This window comes from Trichechus manatus, unplaced genomic scaffold (genome assembly GCF_000243295.1).
Source record: "Trichechus manatus latirostris isolate Lorelei unplaced genomic scaffold, TriManLat1.0 scaffold00004, whole genome shotgun sequence".
In the NCBI taxonomy this organism is placed as follows: Eukaryota; Metazoa; Chordata; class Mammalia; order Sirenia; family Trichechidae; genus Trichechus; species Trichechus manatus.
This window is the reverse complement of record NW_004443940.1, coordinates 32,560,729-32,577,027: the sequence shown is the minus strand read 5'-3', so window position 1 is coordinate 32,577,027 and position 16,299 is coordinate 32,560,729. Positions and strand designations below refer to the sequence as shown.

The window sequence follows — 16,299 nt, the reverse complement described above, 5'->3', positions numbered from 1 at the left end:
TCTCTCTCTTTACCTCCATCTCTCTCTCTTTACCTCCATCTCTCTCTTTACCTCCATCTCTCTCTCTTTACATCCATCTCTCTCTCTCTACCTCCATCTCTCTCTTTACATCCATCTCTCTCTCTCTACCTCCATCTCTCTCTCTTTATATCCATCTCTCTCTCTCTACCTCCATCTCTCTCTCTTTACATCCATCTCTCTCTCTTTACCTAACACTGTCATTCCATTCATCGTAGAAGAGGAGAAGTGGTGTGAGATACTATACCCACTGCTTTCAAGTAGATTCCGACTCATAGTCACCCTAGAGGACAGCGTAGAACTGCCCCATTGGGTTTCCAAGGAGCGGTTGTTGGGCTCAAATTGCTGGCCTTTTGGTTAGCAGCCAAGCTCTTAACCACTTCACCACCAGGGCTCTGTGAGACACTGTAGGATTTCACAAAGGCCTCTGAAAAGAGGGGCACTCCCTAGTACTTGTAACAGTGAAGACGGCAGGTGAGCAAGTAACGCGCACATGCATTGGCAGGAAATTACTCCTTGGAAGAATCATCTCACCGCTATAAACTCCTAAGAATTTTTCATTACTCTTTTTTAAAATTTATTTTATTCTTTGACTAAAGTAAATTATATCACCAAATCTTCATAATTTTGAAAATCTTTGGAAAATAATTTATTGCATATCATCATAAAATTACAGTGTGCTTACATAAATGCATTTTAAGGTCCTATTTTCGTACCAAAAACTTCATTGAGTTGACATCTGAAAAGACTATTATTTTGGAGTAAATACTTCTACTTTACAAACTTTTGATGCAAAGTCTGAGAGAAATGTAGAAATGAAAATACCTGGGCTTTTATAAACGTATAAAAACTAAACAAGCCAACACATTTGTTTTTATTTTTTAATTGGTACAGATTTCTCTTTATGATTGGTGACAAATACTCTTTCTGTGGTGGCTGGTGGTGTTACTCACGGCCCCACCTCGGGCACCTTTCCCCAACCTCGTTATATGCTCCATGGAATTCCTTGTATTCCCAATGCTCAGCACCTCATAGGAATTTTAAAATACAGTAAAACCTGCAAACGCCACAACCCATGTGAGTCAGAAATCTGTCAGAGAAGGAAAACTCAAATTTATTTTCCATTAAAACGAGCAATAGAAAAGTGGTTAAGACTGACCCTGTCAAAGGTGGAAAACTTGCGAGACCTGGAAAAACAAGGCAGTCCTGCTGAGTTCCGGCTCTCACAGGTTTCACTGTATTGGTTGAATAAACAGGTCAATAAATAAATGAATACATAAAAGAAGCTATCTGAGAAATTTTTAGAATTTAGAGCCAGGAAAAAGTTTCCCTCTCTTGAGGAACAAAGCTTCCTCCTTTTATTTCTCATGAGACACATAGTTTCCCTTCTGTCCCACCTTCAAGGAGCCTCAGGTCCAAATCTAAAGTTCAGTCACTGCAACTATGTCAGCCTCAGTGCTTCGCTTAGTCACATCTCCTCGAGGCCCTTGATATTAGTTCTCTGTCTCAATTACGTTAGTCTTATTACGGTAAACTGCCTCAGTATCTTCTGTGGAAATGCAGGGTGTATAAATAAATTCAGTAAATAAGATAGCAGAAAGTACGTTCAGTGAAAGAGTTTTTATAGCAGAACAATGAGCAGTTATCGATGGTGTATTTTTAAAGTTTAGCCTCAAGCAAACTTGTTAAGCCCCCTTACATTCTGGATGAGTACCCCCTTCCCCTATGTGGGGCAGTGGGGAAAACGTTGCTTGTCATGGCTGTTACTAACTCCAGGACTTGTTGGACAGCGTAGGAGAAAAACAACGCTTTCCTCTGTGGCTTCAAACACCAGAAGGCCCATTATGTCTGTTTCATCCTTCCCGTCTCCAAGGTCACTGGGAAAAGGGAAACACTCACCAGTGAGGGCTGCGAGGCCCAGAAGCAGCCCCAATGCAGACATACTGATGACTGGGCTCTGCAGATCCTGAAATGATTTTAAAATAAATTAGCTTGAAGATTCGAAAATGTCAGGAGTTGTCATAACAATGTATACTGTTTCTATGGAAAGAAAAAAAAAATAGAAAGAAAGGAACAAATTTTCCCATGTCTGACCTGAGAAATTATTTGAATCAAAATGAAAAAGCAAAAATAGAACACATGCTCCAAGCATCCTTTCAATTAGCTTAAAAATGACCAACTCCTGCTTGGCCCACAGGGACTCAAGCTACCATCAAGCTGTTGTTAGCTGCCTTGGAGTCAATCCTGACTCATGCGACTGTTGTGATCCATAGGGTTTTCATGGGCTGATTTTCAGAAGCAGATCCCAAGGCCTTTCTTCCTAGTCCTTCTCGGTCTGGAAGCTCCGCTGAAGCCTGTTCAGCATCACAGCAACACGCAAGTCTCCACTGACAGACGGGTGGTGGCTGCGCGTGAGGTGCTTTGGCAGAGAATCGAACCTAAGTCTCCCACATGGCACCACTGAACCACCAATGACCCCACCATCAAGTTACTGGATACTAATTATTTTAATAAGCCAAGATACTTTTATTTTCAACACCAAGAAACATAAGCGACTTGACTCCAGACCCTGAAAAGCAAACTTCTAATGTATGTACCTTACCCCAATAGCCTCTTCCTTATCAAAAGAGAATATGAACAGGAGAATTTTTATTAGTGATTTCTCTGAATTTGGGTTCTTTTTTCTTCAAGGTAAAGAAGAGGTTACACGTTCCTCAATGCCTGGGAACATACGCTAATTATTTGCTTTGAATGGAGGAAGGAGTTGGAGGACACTCTCCTACTGCTCTAACCCCTGGCCTGGGAATCTCGGGCTCCTTGGCTGCCTCCAGCCCTGTTCCCCGTTATCCCTCTGTGAAAATCCTGTGCAGGGACAAGTCTAAGCCAGAGCCCAGGAAGGATGGAGACAGAGGCTGCTTCTACCAGTGTGATGATTAAAGTTCTGTGTCAGCTTGGCTGGGCCATGATCCTCAGTGGTTTGGTAGTTATGATGTAGTCTGGCAGCTTTTTAATGATGTAATCACCTCCATAATAAGATCTGATATAATGTGATCACCTCCGTGATAAGATCAGCTGTGAGCAACCAGTCCGTTGAAAGGGAGTGTCCTTGGAGGTGTGGCCTGCATACAATATAGGTGGACTTTCTGGCAAAGCTTGCTGGCTTTTACTCACTCTGGATCCTGCAGCTGGTTCCTGTTCATCGGACCTCTAGTTCTTGGGACTTGAGCTAGCAGCTTAACTGCTGTCTTATCTGCCAATCTTGGGATTCGTTGGCCTCCACAGCCTGTGAGTCAGAGGCCTCCTATCTGACCTTCCGATCTTGGATTCGCCAGCACTTGCTGCTACGTGAGTCAGGAGAAGCCTCCAGCCTGACACCTGACCCAGGAACTTGGGACTTTCCAGCTCTACAGCTGCGTGAACCATTTCCTTAATATAAATCTGTATCTCTCTCTATATATTTATACGCTGCACTGGTTTTGCTTCTCTAGAGAACCCAGTTTAAGACATCCAGCAAAGCCAACTTCCTGTGAAGTCAGGCCAAAGGCAGGGGTCCCCAGGATTGAACTCACTAAGGTGCTCAGCAGATGGGAGAATTGCCAGCTGGCCCCACCAAACCCTCGCTAAAGCACTCTCTCTCACACTTCCTCTCTTGCTCATTCAACCATTCCTCTAATCCCCTTCCACATGCACAAACAGCCCAGGCCCTCTCTTACTATCAAAAATCACCACCCAGAACAGTTGTGTTTGTCCCAGGAAATGCTGGGAAGCCAGCCCCTGGCCCCAAAGCCTATACCTCTGCATGTGTCCCATTGCCTTCCTGGGTCAGTTAAGCCTGGCTACCTGTCATTTTGAATTATTACTATCATGATATGTAGGGCTGTGCATATAAATACGGCACTTGGCACTTTCAAAATGCTTTTCTCATCTCTTTTGTTTTAAGGTTATTCATGCACGATTCTTCCCAAATACCCAGAAAGAGATTAAGTCTCAAAATGAAGGAGAGGCAGTTAGCAAGTCATTTGAATGAAAGCTTCTTAAACTGAGGGGGTGTGCATCCTTCAGATAAAGCCTTGTTTTTTGTCTTTCTTTCCTATTACAAAGGAGCCCTGGCTGCACAGTGGTTAAGTGCTCAGCTGCTAACCAAAAGGTTGGCATGTTCAAACCCACCAGCCGCTCCACTGGAGAAAAAGCTTGGTGATCTGCTCCCACAAAGATTACAGCCTAGGAAACCCTATGGGGCAGGTCTACTCTGTCCTATAGAGTCTCTACGAGTTGGAATGGACTCAAGGGCAATGAGTTTCCTATCACATTGAGATGGTCTGTCTGATTTCCGTTAGTTCAACACAAAATGTCATGCTTAGTCCCAACACCAAAAAGGTAAACAAACTTGGAATTTCAGGTGGGTCTGCAGGAACTGATTCAGTGACCCAGTGGGAATAATTTATTCAGCACCCACTGAGATCCCAGCACTGAATGAGAGAGGGCAATCCATTACAGGAAAAAGAACAGAGAAAGAGCTGCTTTGGTACAGGAAAAGCTCATGGTCTCAGGCTTCTCACTGGTGTTATGGAAAATGTCCTTCAGAAAATATTACTGCTTGCATTCAAATGCTAAACCCACGGTACTTCACTCTTGCTGCCTTTTTCCAGAGAACAAAGATACTTCCTCTTGGAAACCCAAGTGGAAGGACTTCACTTTTATTGCAACATTGGAGTGGTCTCATTTTCCAGGCATCAAATGAAATATCTGTGTTGAGCAAGCACTTGAATGAAAAGAATCTGTATAAATACACCTGGCAATTACTTAAGAACACTGAGTTACTTGCTGGTTCCTCCTGAGATTAGGCCTTCAAAATCTTTTTTTTTTTTTTCAGTTATGTTAGGGAAGAGCAAGAACTGACAATGGACACATACACAGTATGTTGAAGCAACTCACACTTTGTGACCCAACTTTACAGGTGCCTAAAAGCACTCTGGAGCCCTGGTGGCGCAGTGGTTAAGAGCTCAGCTGCTAACCAAAAGGTCGGCAGTTTGAATCCACCAGCCACTCCTTGGAAACCCTATGGGGCAGTTCTACTCTGTCCTATAAGGTCACTATGAGTCAGAATCAACTCAACGGCAACAGGTGTGTGGTGTGTGAAAAGTACTCTGTTTAGAAGGGATTGTTGAGGCATCACTGGGGTTGTTTTAGGGAGTGTCCACAGGTTACCTTTGACTAATCTGTTCATACCCCTGTGCCTCCCTGCTCTCGAAAGCATTACTAGAATGTCAGGCAGAGACAGCACAGTGGTCATGTGTCAAGCACAGTATCTATGGTGGCGCCACTATTCTCCACTCCTGGAGAGCAAAACAACAACAGCATGGGGGTGTAAACAACTGGAGCAACAGGCCTGCTTGGGACACTGAAACTGGCAACCAGAGCATCCCTGAGAGGCCAGCTCAAGTTCCTGGTGGCCTCTATTAGGACCTTTTACTCTATCCACCCTCCATCACTGGGTACTTGTAATTTTCAGAACATTATTTAGACTTGTAAGGCATAATAGACCATGTATTCCTTTGTTAAACACTTATTTCTGGAAAAGGTAGAAATAAAGGTCTTTATAGTTCTTTCACTGTAGAACTTCCATTCCTTTTCGATGAATGTTCTCCTAAATCGTCACCATAACCTTGAGCAAAAACCGTCCCAGGTCCTTGGGGTGCTCCAATCAGCCTGGAAGATGTGTTGTATTAACCACCCCGATGTGCTGGGAGATGAAGGTGGTCTTGCCCCATCATGCTACCCCTGCCCCCCAAATCCAATCATGGAAGAATTGAGAACTGCTCTACGTATTTCCATTAGGCATGGTCTCCCACTCTAAGCAGTATTGCTGCTCTTGTTTTATTGTTAACATAACTCTGTCTGCCCCCTGTGGGGTGATAAACCCTTCGTTAGCACTGTGTCTTGGTGATAAACCCTCTTGCTGTTGCTTGTCTTCCTCCTTCCTCCTCATGCACTCAGCAACATCCTACACCAGTGCCTAGCAGAATGCTACGCACCAACAGGTCCCAAATTAAAACAATAGCAACAATCACAATAAAAAATGTTTCTGCCCCGACGATGTTTTCTTGAGACAAAACCAAAAAACCAAATCCATTGCCATCAAGTCGATTCTGACTCAGTGACCCTATAGGACAGAGTAGAACTGCCCCATAGGGTTTCCAAGGAGTGGCTGGTAGATTTGAACTGCTGACCTTTTGGTTAGCAGCTGAGCTCTTAACCACTGCACCACCAGGGCTCCATCTGAATTCACGACAGAGACATCCAATTTGTTAAATGCATACATATTTCTCTTTTTCCATTCTTTGTTTTGTGCATGCTTACAAAACCAAAATGAAATGTACATATACATTAAAAGAAATCTAAACTTTTTATAAGTATTGTAATGAACAGGAAAAATTATTCTATCATCTACATAATCTTTTATAACTTGGATTTTCCTTGCATGGTCCTTAGGTTTCATCTGAGTCCAATCTTTCTTATTTACTCAGCAGCAGAGAAAGCCCATGGCCATATGTACGATGTTCCATCCTAAACAAACCCGACGTGAGTCCCAGGACTCTGCTTTACCCTCACCTGTCTTCAGTTAGCTCTTGTCCTTAGGGGCAGTCAGACACAATGCTTTATATAGAGTCCCTGCCCTGCTTCCTCTCCTTAGAAGTGCTGACTTCATCCTACTGTGAAGAGATTTATGGGTAAGTTTCACAAATTATAGCAATAATCATAATAATTAGAAATACTTTGAACTTATATAGGGCGTTTTATTCAAGAATGTCCTGGCATTTTGCAAACATTAACCAGTTAGCTCCTTACCACACCCTAGAAGGCAGATCTTAGTCGTAGGTTCACTTACAATACTTACAAGGTCAACACTTGTTTTTATTCTTGATGGCTTCTGGGAACGAGTCAAAGTATGAAAGAAGAAAGCAAGGAAAGAAAGAGTGGAGGAAGGGGAAAGAAGGGAGAAAGAGAGAGAGGGAGGGAGGGAAGAAGGGAGGGAGGAAGGAAAGGAGGAGAGAAAGAGAGGAGAGAAGGAGGGAAGGGAAAAAAGGAAAGGAGAAAGGGAGGAAGGAAAGTATATAGAGAGAGACAGAGAGGAGGGAAGGGGGAAAGCAAAAAAAAAAAAAAAAAAAGAGAGCAAGAGAGAGAAAGAGAAATGAAGGAAGAAAGAAATTTAATTTGGAGTGTCAGAAACTCCCATTCTTGGTCTGTATTTCAGGCAAGCAGAGCCACGTCATGCACATTGTCATCCATATACCCGGGCAGGTGAATGATGTTACTTTATGTACATCTAGTACCTACAGTTTGTTCCCTGATGTTGACATCAGTATACTTTAAGAGGCTTTATATGAAGTGTCCAGGAAGGATTCTTTGCCCCAGACTTCCCAAGGGATGAATTTCATAACTAAAAGAGGGAGCCTCCCTCTACCACTCACATCCTGTTGAAGGACTTGATTTGCCCCAAACACAGCACTATCTTTTGCACTATATCTTCACATAGGCCTCTCCTCCTTCTTTTAGGAGTGTAAATCAAGATTTTATCAATATGCTTTAAAAATTGAAAAAATGCATAAATTCCATCTTAGTTACCTAGTGCTGCTGTAACAGAAATACCACAAGTGGATGGCTTTAACAAAGAGAAATTTATTATCTCACAGTTTAGAAGGCTAGAAGTCCAAATTCAGGGCACCAGCATCAGGGAAGTCTTTCTGTCTCTGTCGGTTCTGGGGGAAAGTCCTTTTCATCAATCTTCCTGTGGTTTAGGAGCCTCTCAGCACAGTGACCCCAGGTCCAAAGTATGTGCTCTGTTCCCGGAGCTGCTTTCTTGGTGGTATGAGGTCTCCCTGTCTCTCTACTCCCTTCTCTCTTTTATATCTCAAAAGAGACTGATTCAAGATACAACCTAATCTTGTAGATTGAGTCCTCCCTCATTAACATTACTGCCTCTAATCCTTCCTCATTAACATCGTAGAGGCAGGATTTACAACACATAGGATAATCACATCAGATCACAAAATGGTAGACAATCATACAGTACTGGTAATTATGGCCTAGCCAAGTTGACACACATTTTGGGGGACACAATTCAATCCATAACAAATATATTATACATGAGAAAATATCAATTGTTCTATTTATTTATCTTTCTGAATTTATTAGAGAATTCTTTGTTAGCAGAGGATCCAGCCCTTGCTCATTCCCAGATTGTAGTACAATGTTTCTGCATCAATTTTGTAATCTACTTAGTAAAATTCATCCATCTTTCTTCCACTTGTGAGCAGAGTATATTTTTTTCCCTTTCCTTTATGGTCAGCCAAGCATTCTTTCTACTACTTCTCTCTTCAGGTTCATGTTGCTTTTCCAGACCCCTATTTCATGTTGTAACATGACTCTTCCTCCTTGGCCACAGTCTCTTAGAAAAGGGGTAAGAAAATTATCCAAGCTGGGCCAAGAGACAGCATGGAACCAGGAGAGAGCTGTGATCCCCACCTCTTCAAATTGCTGAAACTTTAGACTTGTGGGTGTGATATCTGTTGGTATAGAACAGGGGTCGGCAAACTATGTCCAGAGGGCCACCAGCTGTACTGTAAATAACAGATGTGTTTATTGAAGCCCAGCCACGGTCCATTCATTTACATATTGCCTATGACTGCTTATATACTACAATGGCAGAGGTGAGTAGCTACAAGAGAGACCATATGGATTTTTTAATATTCCAGTTCTAGTCTAGAGTCTCCATTTGGACTGAGGAACTGAAAATGCAGCTAGAGAGAAAAATGAAGTAGCTGCACAGGGAGAAGGAGTGCAAGTTGAAGGAAGTCTTGACAGAGTCTTAAAACAAAGTCCCAAATGGCCTTGGGGTCCAGCCACATTCCTGTCCTTAAGTTCAATTGAGACACACCAGTTACCTTATACTCCTCTTTTTATTTAAATTAGTTGGAGTTCGAATAATATTTGCAACCAAAAGCTTTATTTAATTTACCTATTTATTCATCCGGCATTAATTCATTCATTAAAAATATCTTGGCGGGCTTACTCTGTGTCAGTCACAATGCTTAAGTGGATGGTACAGTGGTGAACAGGACAGCCATGGTCTCTGCCCTCGTAGAGCTTACATTCTAATATAATGAGTTAGGTTTCAGGTGCCTGTAAGACATCCAATCCAAGATGTCACAATGGCAATTGGAGCTCAGAAGGGGGGCTTAGGTTGAAGAGTAACAATGTGCGAGTCATCAGTTTTTAAAAGGACTTAAAGACAGAAGTTATTGCCTAGAGGGAAGGAGTCAAGTGAAACTGAAGCATGCCTGTGACTAGACCCTGAGGACTAGGACTAGGGTAGAGGAAGAAGGGCTGGTAAAAGAAACTGAAGGAGAGGCCACAGAGGAGGGGAAAAACCAGGAGAGTATCATGGAAGCTGGAGCCCTAGTGGTGCAGTGGTTAAGAGCTATGGCTGCCAACCAAAAGGTCAGCAGTTTGAATCCACCAGCCGCTCTCAGAAACCCTATGGGGCAGTTCTACTCTTTCCTATAGGGTTGCTATAAGTTGGAATCGACTCAATGGCAATGAGTTTGGTTTTTTGGTTTCTCATGGAAGCCAAGCTAAGAGACTGCCTCAAGCAGTAAGTGGTATTTTTGTGAAATGCTGTTAAGAAGGCAAGATGAGACTAAAAAGAGGTGGTTTAATTTAGCTATAGTGAGGTCACTGGCTACCAGGCAAGAACAATTTTGATACAGCTGTATCAGGATTTGTGTTGTTGCGAGTAACTGAAAACTTGACTCAAATGGACTTAAACAATAGGGAAGATTTATCAGCTCACATAACAGGAAGACCAGAGGAAGGTACTTTTCAGGGATGGTCTGATTCTACAATGTCATCAAGCGCCCGGAATTCTCTGTCTCTCCACTTTGCTTTCTTGAGTGGTAGCTTCCTCCTGAGCTCTCCCTCCCCCAACCCACTCACCCAAGGTGGCTGCCAATAACTCCCAGGGTTCAGACTTTCTTGTTCACATCTAGAGGACACAGAAATCGAGAAAGCTTCTTTATCAGAAACACCAGCAAACCTTTCTTCATGTCTTATTCACTCCAACTGAGTCATGTGTCCATCCCTGACTCAATGTAACTGTGACTGACGAAAAAAACCCGTTGCTGTCGAGTCGATTCCTATTCATAGCGACCCTATAGGACAGAGTAGAACTGCCCCATAAGGTTTCCAAGGAGTGGCTGGTGGATTCGAACTGCTGACCTTTTGGTTAGCAGTCAAGCTCTTAACCACTGCACCGCAATATTATGATTAGCTAAGTCTTATGGTTAGAGTTTAGAAGTCCTTGGGTGGTGCAAATGGTTAACTTGCTTGGCCGCTAACTGAAAGATTGGAGGTTTGAGTCCATCCAGAGGTGCCTCAGCCAACAGGCCTGGTGATCTACTTCCAAAAAATCAGCCACTGAAAATCCTACAGAGCATAGTTCTACTCTGAGACACATGGGGTTGCCATGAGTTGGGATCAATTCTATGGCAACTAGAAAAAAAAAATTCAGAGTTTAGATGGGCCTAGAGTCTGAGGCATAAGGAAGACTGAAGAAGAACTGAGGCCTTTGAATTATGGTGTTGGCAAAGAATATTGAATATACCAAGTCTGTCTTGGAAAAAAAGTATAGCCAGAATGCTCCTTAGAAGTGAGCATGCCAAGACTTCATCTCACATACTTTGGACGTATCAGGAAGGACCAGTCGCTGGAGAAGGTCATCATGCTTGGTAAAGTAGAGGGTCAGTGAAAAAGAGGAAGATCCTCAACGAGATGCATTGACACAGTGGCTGCAACAATGGGCTCAAGCATAACAATGGTTGTGAGGATGGCACAGGACTGGGCAGTGTTTCCTTCTGTTGTACATGGGGTCACTATGAGTTGGAACCAACTCGATGGCACCTAACAACAACAACAGAGTCTGAGGTGGAGTCAAGTCTCTCCGAAGAACCTAAACTGGGTGAAGTAGTATAGATATCCCATGAAAATCAGCTTAGTTCCAAAAAGGAGAGGAATGGATGTCAGGGAGGCAACCACAATGAACACAACAAAGGGGCAGGAGCCTGGTGGGAGAAGACCAGCTAGTGAACGGAAGGTGAGGTAGTGGGCCAGCTTGTGGAGACAGCCCTTTCAAGAAGTTTGGCTGTGAAGAGGCATAGAGAGAGAAAGTGCTTACTGGGCAGAGACGTAGAGGCAAAAAGGAGTTTTCGTTATTTTTCTTTTAATTGTAGCAAAAATACAAATAACAAACAACTGTCATTTCAACTTTTTTGCATATACAATTCAGTGTTTATTATTTAAATTTACAAGAGGAGCTACTGGAACACCTCTGAACGCTCCGGCAGAGGAAGGGGCTGAAAACACAGTGAGGGAACAAGAGATGGAGTAAAGTCTCCAAGAAGGTAAAGGGGGATGGGGTCATGAGTTCATGTGGGGGGCAGTCGGCATTTGCTGGGGAAGGTGAACAGACTGACTTAGAGCACTGACTTTGAAATCTGAGGGATCTGTGGGACCTTGGGCACATTAATCTCTTGGAGCCTGTTTCCTGGGCCGTAATTTGGAGATATAGGAGCCCTGGTGGTTCAATCTTAAGTGCTTGGCCGCTAACCAAAAAGTCGGTAGTTTGACCCAACCAGTGGCTCTGCAGGAGAAAAGACCTGGCGATCTGCTTCCATAAAGATTACAGCCTGGGAAACCCTCGCTAGGACTGGGACAGAGTCAAGGGTACACAACAACAATATGGAGACAACCCTCCCACTCACAGGGATGTTGTGGGGATTAAATGAGATAATGCTTGTAAATGACTCAGTGATGTTTTTTAGCTTTCTCCAGACCTTTCCCTTCCAACCAATAAACTCTACCAACTCATTTTAAGCTGGTGACAAACTTCTGCTTAGGTGCCGGGTTGTCTTTTGAGGCTGTGGAACCCTGTAACACACTAAAGGGGAGAGAGAAGGAAAGGATGCTGATATAAGTGTGTGTTTGCAAAGCTTTTTTCATCGAATAACCTCCAAGTTCCTTATCAGAGAATCTTCAACAAAGTCTTCACGGAGATTTTCAAGGTGGCAGTTAAACAAGTTCTGATATAAACAAGGAGATTGGCTACCCAGCAGCAGCTTCCTCTTCCCTAGTGCAGGAATGACCAGGATGTGATTATTTCTAAACCATTGTTGACAGCTTTACTAGGTCATGGGACGTTCTGGCCATGGATGCAAGGAAACAAACAGAAGGAAAGAAATGAGATTAAAAAGGAACTGAGCAAGAGCCATTAGGGCTGGCTTTGGACACCACTGCCTTCCTGTGTTTTATCATGAAAGTCACTGAACTCCTTGTATACATTTTTTTCTTTTGGTGAAACAAAAGAAACAAAATAAAGCCTTCTTCATCAACAGATGAATGGATAAACAAAACATGGTATTTCCATACAATGGAATATTACTCAGCCATAAAGAGAAATCAAGTCCTGATACATGCTACACCCTGGATGTGTAACCTGACCCTATGAATGCCAGGAAATTTTCACTAGTCCTTAAACTACCCCAAGCCAGATTTGGCCCCCATCCCACATGCACAGAAGGGCCAGCTGTGATCACTAACTGACCTCAGCAGAGGACACAGCAACAGGAGGAATGAATCGGAAGGAAAATCAGCACCCAGATCCTATTCTGAAGGGAGAGGTCCGACAAGAACCACGTCACCTCGTTTCCCGGCTGCCGTCTAGAATTTTCCCTCCCAAGTTCACCTGTGCAGCCACCATCTTGCTGCCCAAATCACATATAAGCCTTGATTTTCTGTAGCTCGGGGAGCCAGATCTGAGGAACTTCCTCCCAGCTCCTTGCTCTGTGCATTGCAATAAAGTTACTTTCTCAAAGACTGGTGTCCAGATAATTGGCAAGTCTGAGCATGCCGGACAGAACTCACCTTCTAGGGTTTGGTAACAGATGAATCTTGAAAACATGCTGAGTGAAATAAGTCAGGCACAAAGGGACAAATATTGCATGGTCCTATTTGTATAAGTCCTCGTGGCACAGTGGTTAAGAGCTTGGCTGTTAACCAAAAGGTTGGCAGTTCGAATATACCACTTGCTACTCGGAAACCCTATGGGGGCGGTTCTACTCTGTCCTATGGGATCGCTATGAGTCAGAACCAATTCCACAGCAGTGGACTTGATATTTATATGAAATATCTTGTTGGCAGTGCTGGCGGTTGCCATCAAGTCAATTCTGACTCATGGCGACCCCCTGTGTGCAGAGCAGAACTGCTCCATGGGATTTTCAAGCCTGTGACCTTTCGGAAGCAGATTGCCAGGCCTGTCTTCCGAGGTGCCTCTGGGTGGGTTTGAACTGCCAATGTTTCAGCTAGTAGTCGAGTGCTTAAGCCTTTGCACCACCCAGGGACTCCTATGAAATACCTAGGATACGAAGTTGCATAGACACCAAAGTTTATTAGCGGTTACCAGGGTCGGGTGGGAGAGGGAAATAGTGAGTTATTGCTGCTTGACTCTGCTCAATGGGAAGTTTCAGCTGTGCTGGTCCCTTGGGTTCTGCACACAGTGATGGAATCCAGGAATCCTCCAGGTGGCATTTCGTAAGAGGAAAGTACTGCTGTGTGCTTGGTCAACATTCCTGGGGGAAACTGGTAGCTTTTCTTGTCCTCCCCGAAGGCTGTTCCTAGACTCAGATCTGGGATGCAGTTTTCTAGCTCTTAGCCCCTAACCAGCAGTTACGATGTGTAGCATAGACTGCATAGCAGACAGTCTCTGGGGGGATTTCCTGTTTCCTTATCTTGGAGAGACCTTGTTAGCATTTTTCAGAGAGCAGGAAGAAACTGATCTGACGTGCCCCTATGGAACATTTGTATTCAGTTGAGGAGACCCTGTGGCCATATAAACATTACTGCTCTTCCCCATAGATTAGTCAAAACATCAGAAACAATAAAATCTACATGATTTTTTTCCACAGCTTAAACACAGAATTCATGGATATTTTTTCTATTTCTTTTCACACCGTATGATGCCCTCCTCAGGAACAAAAGTCCACACGCAGGCAACGATTTTCATTACATAACGGAAAGTTGTGATTGAATTTTCAGACTAAGAAATGTTTGACTACTTAAGACTTCAGATAGGAAAAAAAGCACCACATCTAAATAGACTGAGGGCTGCTGAAAAGGCAGTTAATTCAAAACCTTGCTGCTTTCCTTGAGGATTACTAGGGGAGTAGTTTGGCTACTCTTGCTGAGAAACCTCCTGTTAGCTCTTTGGGTCAGAGAACTCACTTGCTCTTCATGGTCAAACCACAGTTCATCGAGAGGGTCTACTGTTTACATTCATGACTCGTCTGTCAGTCTGTCATACTGTTGGGGGTTGTGTGTTGCTATGATGCTGGAAGCTATGCCATTGGTATTTTAAATACCAGCAGGGTCACCCATGGTGGACAGGTTTCAGCGGAGCTTCCAGACTAACACAGACTAGGAATAAGGAAGTGGCAATCTACCTCTAAAAAAAAATTGGCCAGTGAAAACCTTATGAATAGCAGCGTAACATTGTCTGATATAGTGCCAAATGATGAGCCCCTCAAGTTGGAAGGCACTCAAAATATGGCTGGGGAAGAGCTGCCTCCTCAAAGTAGAGTCAACTTTAATGACGTGGATGGAGTCAGGCTTTTGGGACCTTCATTTGCTGATGTGGCATGACTCAAAATTAGAAGAAATAGCTGCAAACACCAATTAATAATAGGAATGTGGAATGTACAAAGTACGAATCTAGGAAAATTGGGAGTTGTCCAAAATGAAATGGAATGCTTGAAGATAGATATCCTAGGCATTAGTGAGCTGAAATGGACTAGTATTGGCCATTTTGAATCAGATAATCGTATGGTCTATCTATGCCAGGAGTGACAAATTGAAGAGGAATGGCATTGCATTCATTGTCAAAAAGAACATTTCAAGATCTACCCTGAAGTACAATGCTGTGAGTGATGGGATGATATCCATGCACCTACAAAGAAGACCAGTTAATATGACTATTATTCCAATTTATGTACCAACCACTAACGCCAAAGATGAAGAAATTGAAGGTTTTTACCAACTTCTGTAGTCTGAAATTGATTAAACATCCAATTAAGAAGCATTAATAATTACTGGTGATTGGAATGTGAAAGTTGGAAACAGAGAAGAAGGATTGGTTGTTGGAAATATGGCGTTGGTGACAGAAATGATGCTGGAGATCGCATGATAGAATTTTGCAAGACCAATGACCTATTCACCAGAAATGCCTTTTCCAACAACATAAACGGTGACTATACACCTGGACCTCACCAGATGGAATACATAGGAATCAAATCAACTACATCTGTGGAACGAGACAATGGTGAAGTTCAATATCATCAGTCAGAACAAGGCCAGGGGCCCACTGTGGAACAGACCATCAATTGCTCATATGCAAGTTCAAGCTGAAGCTGAAGAAAATTAAAACAAGTCCATGAGAGCCAAAGTACAACCTTGAGTATCTCCCACCTGAATTTAGAGATCATCTCAAGAACAGATTTGATGCATTGAACACTAATGACTGAAGACCAGATGAGTTGTGGGATGACATCAAGGGCATCATACATGAAGAAAGCAAGAGATCATTAAAAAGACAGAAGAGAAAAGACCAAGATGGATATCAAAAGAGACTCTGAAACTTGCTCTTGAATGTAGAGTAGCTAAAGCAAAAGGAAAAAATGATGAAAAGATCTGAGCAGATTTCAAAAGGCTGCTCGAGAAGACAAAGTAAAGTATCACAATGACATGTACAAAGACCTGGAGTTAGAAAACCACAAGGGAAGAACATGCTCAGCATTTCTCAAGCTGAAAGAACTGAAGAAAAATTCAAGCCTCAAGTTGCAATACTGAAGGATTCTATGGGCAAAATACTGAATGACGTAGAAATCATCAAAAGAAGATGGAAGGAATACACAGAGTCACTATACCAAAAAGAATTGGTCGATGTTCAGCCGTTTCAGGAGGTAGTATATGATCAGGAACTGATGGTATTAAGGGAAGAAGTCCAAGCTGCACTGAAGGCATTGGCAAAAAACAAGGCTCCAGGAGTTGACGGAATATCGATTGAGATGTTTCAACAAACTGATGCAACACTGGAAGTGCTCACTCGTCTATGCCAAGAAATTTGGAAAACAGCTACCTGGCCAACTGACTGGAAAAGATCCATATTTCTGCCCA

General features: G+C 43.1%; 1 protein-coding gene across 1 annotated transcript in view; it reads right to left on the bottom strand.

The window, feature by feature from the left end:
- Positions 1–1,960, bottom strand: part of LYG1 (lysozyme g1) — a 6,190-nt gene extending 4,230 nt beyond the window's left edge. Inside the window, 1 exon segment of the mRNA XM_004369317.1 lies at positions 1,918–1,960. Within this exon segment, the coding sequence (XP_004369374.1) occupies positions 1,918–1,960 (43 nt within the window).
- Between the last annotated feature and the right edge of the window lie 14,339 nt (positions 1,961–16,299).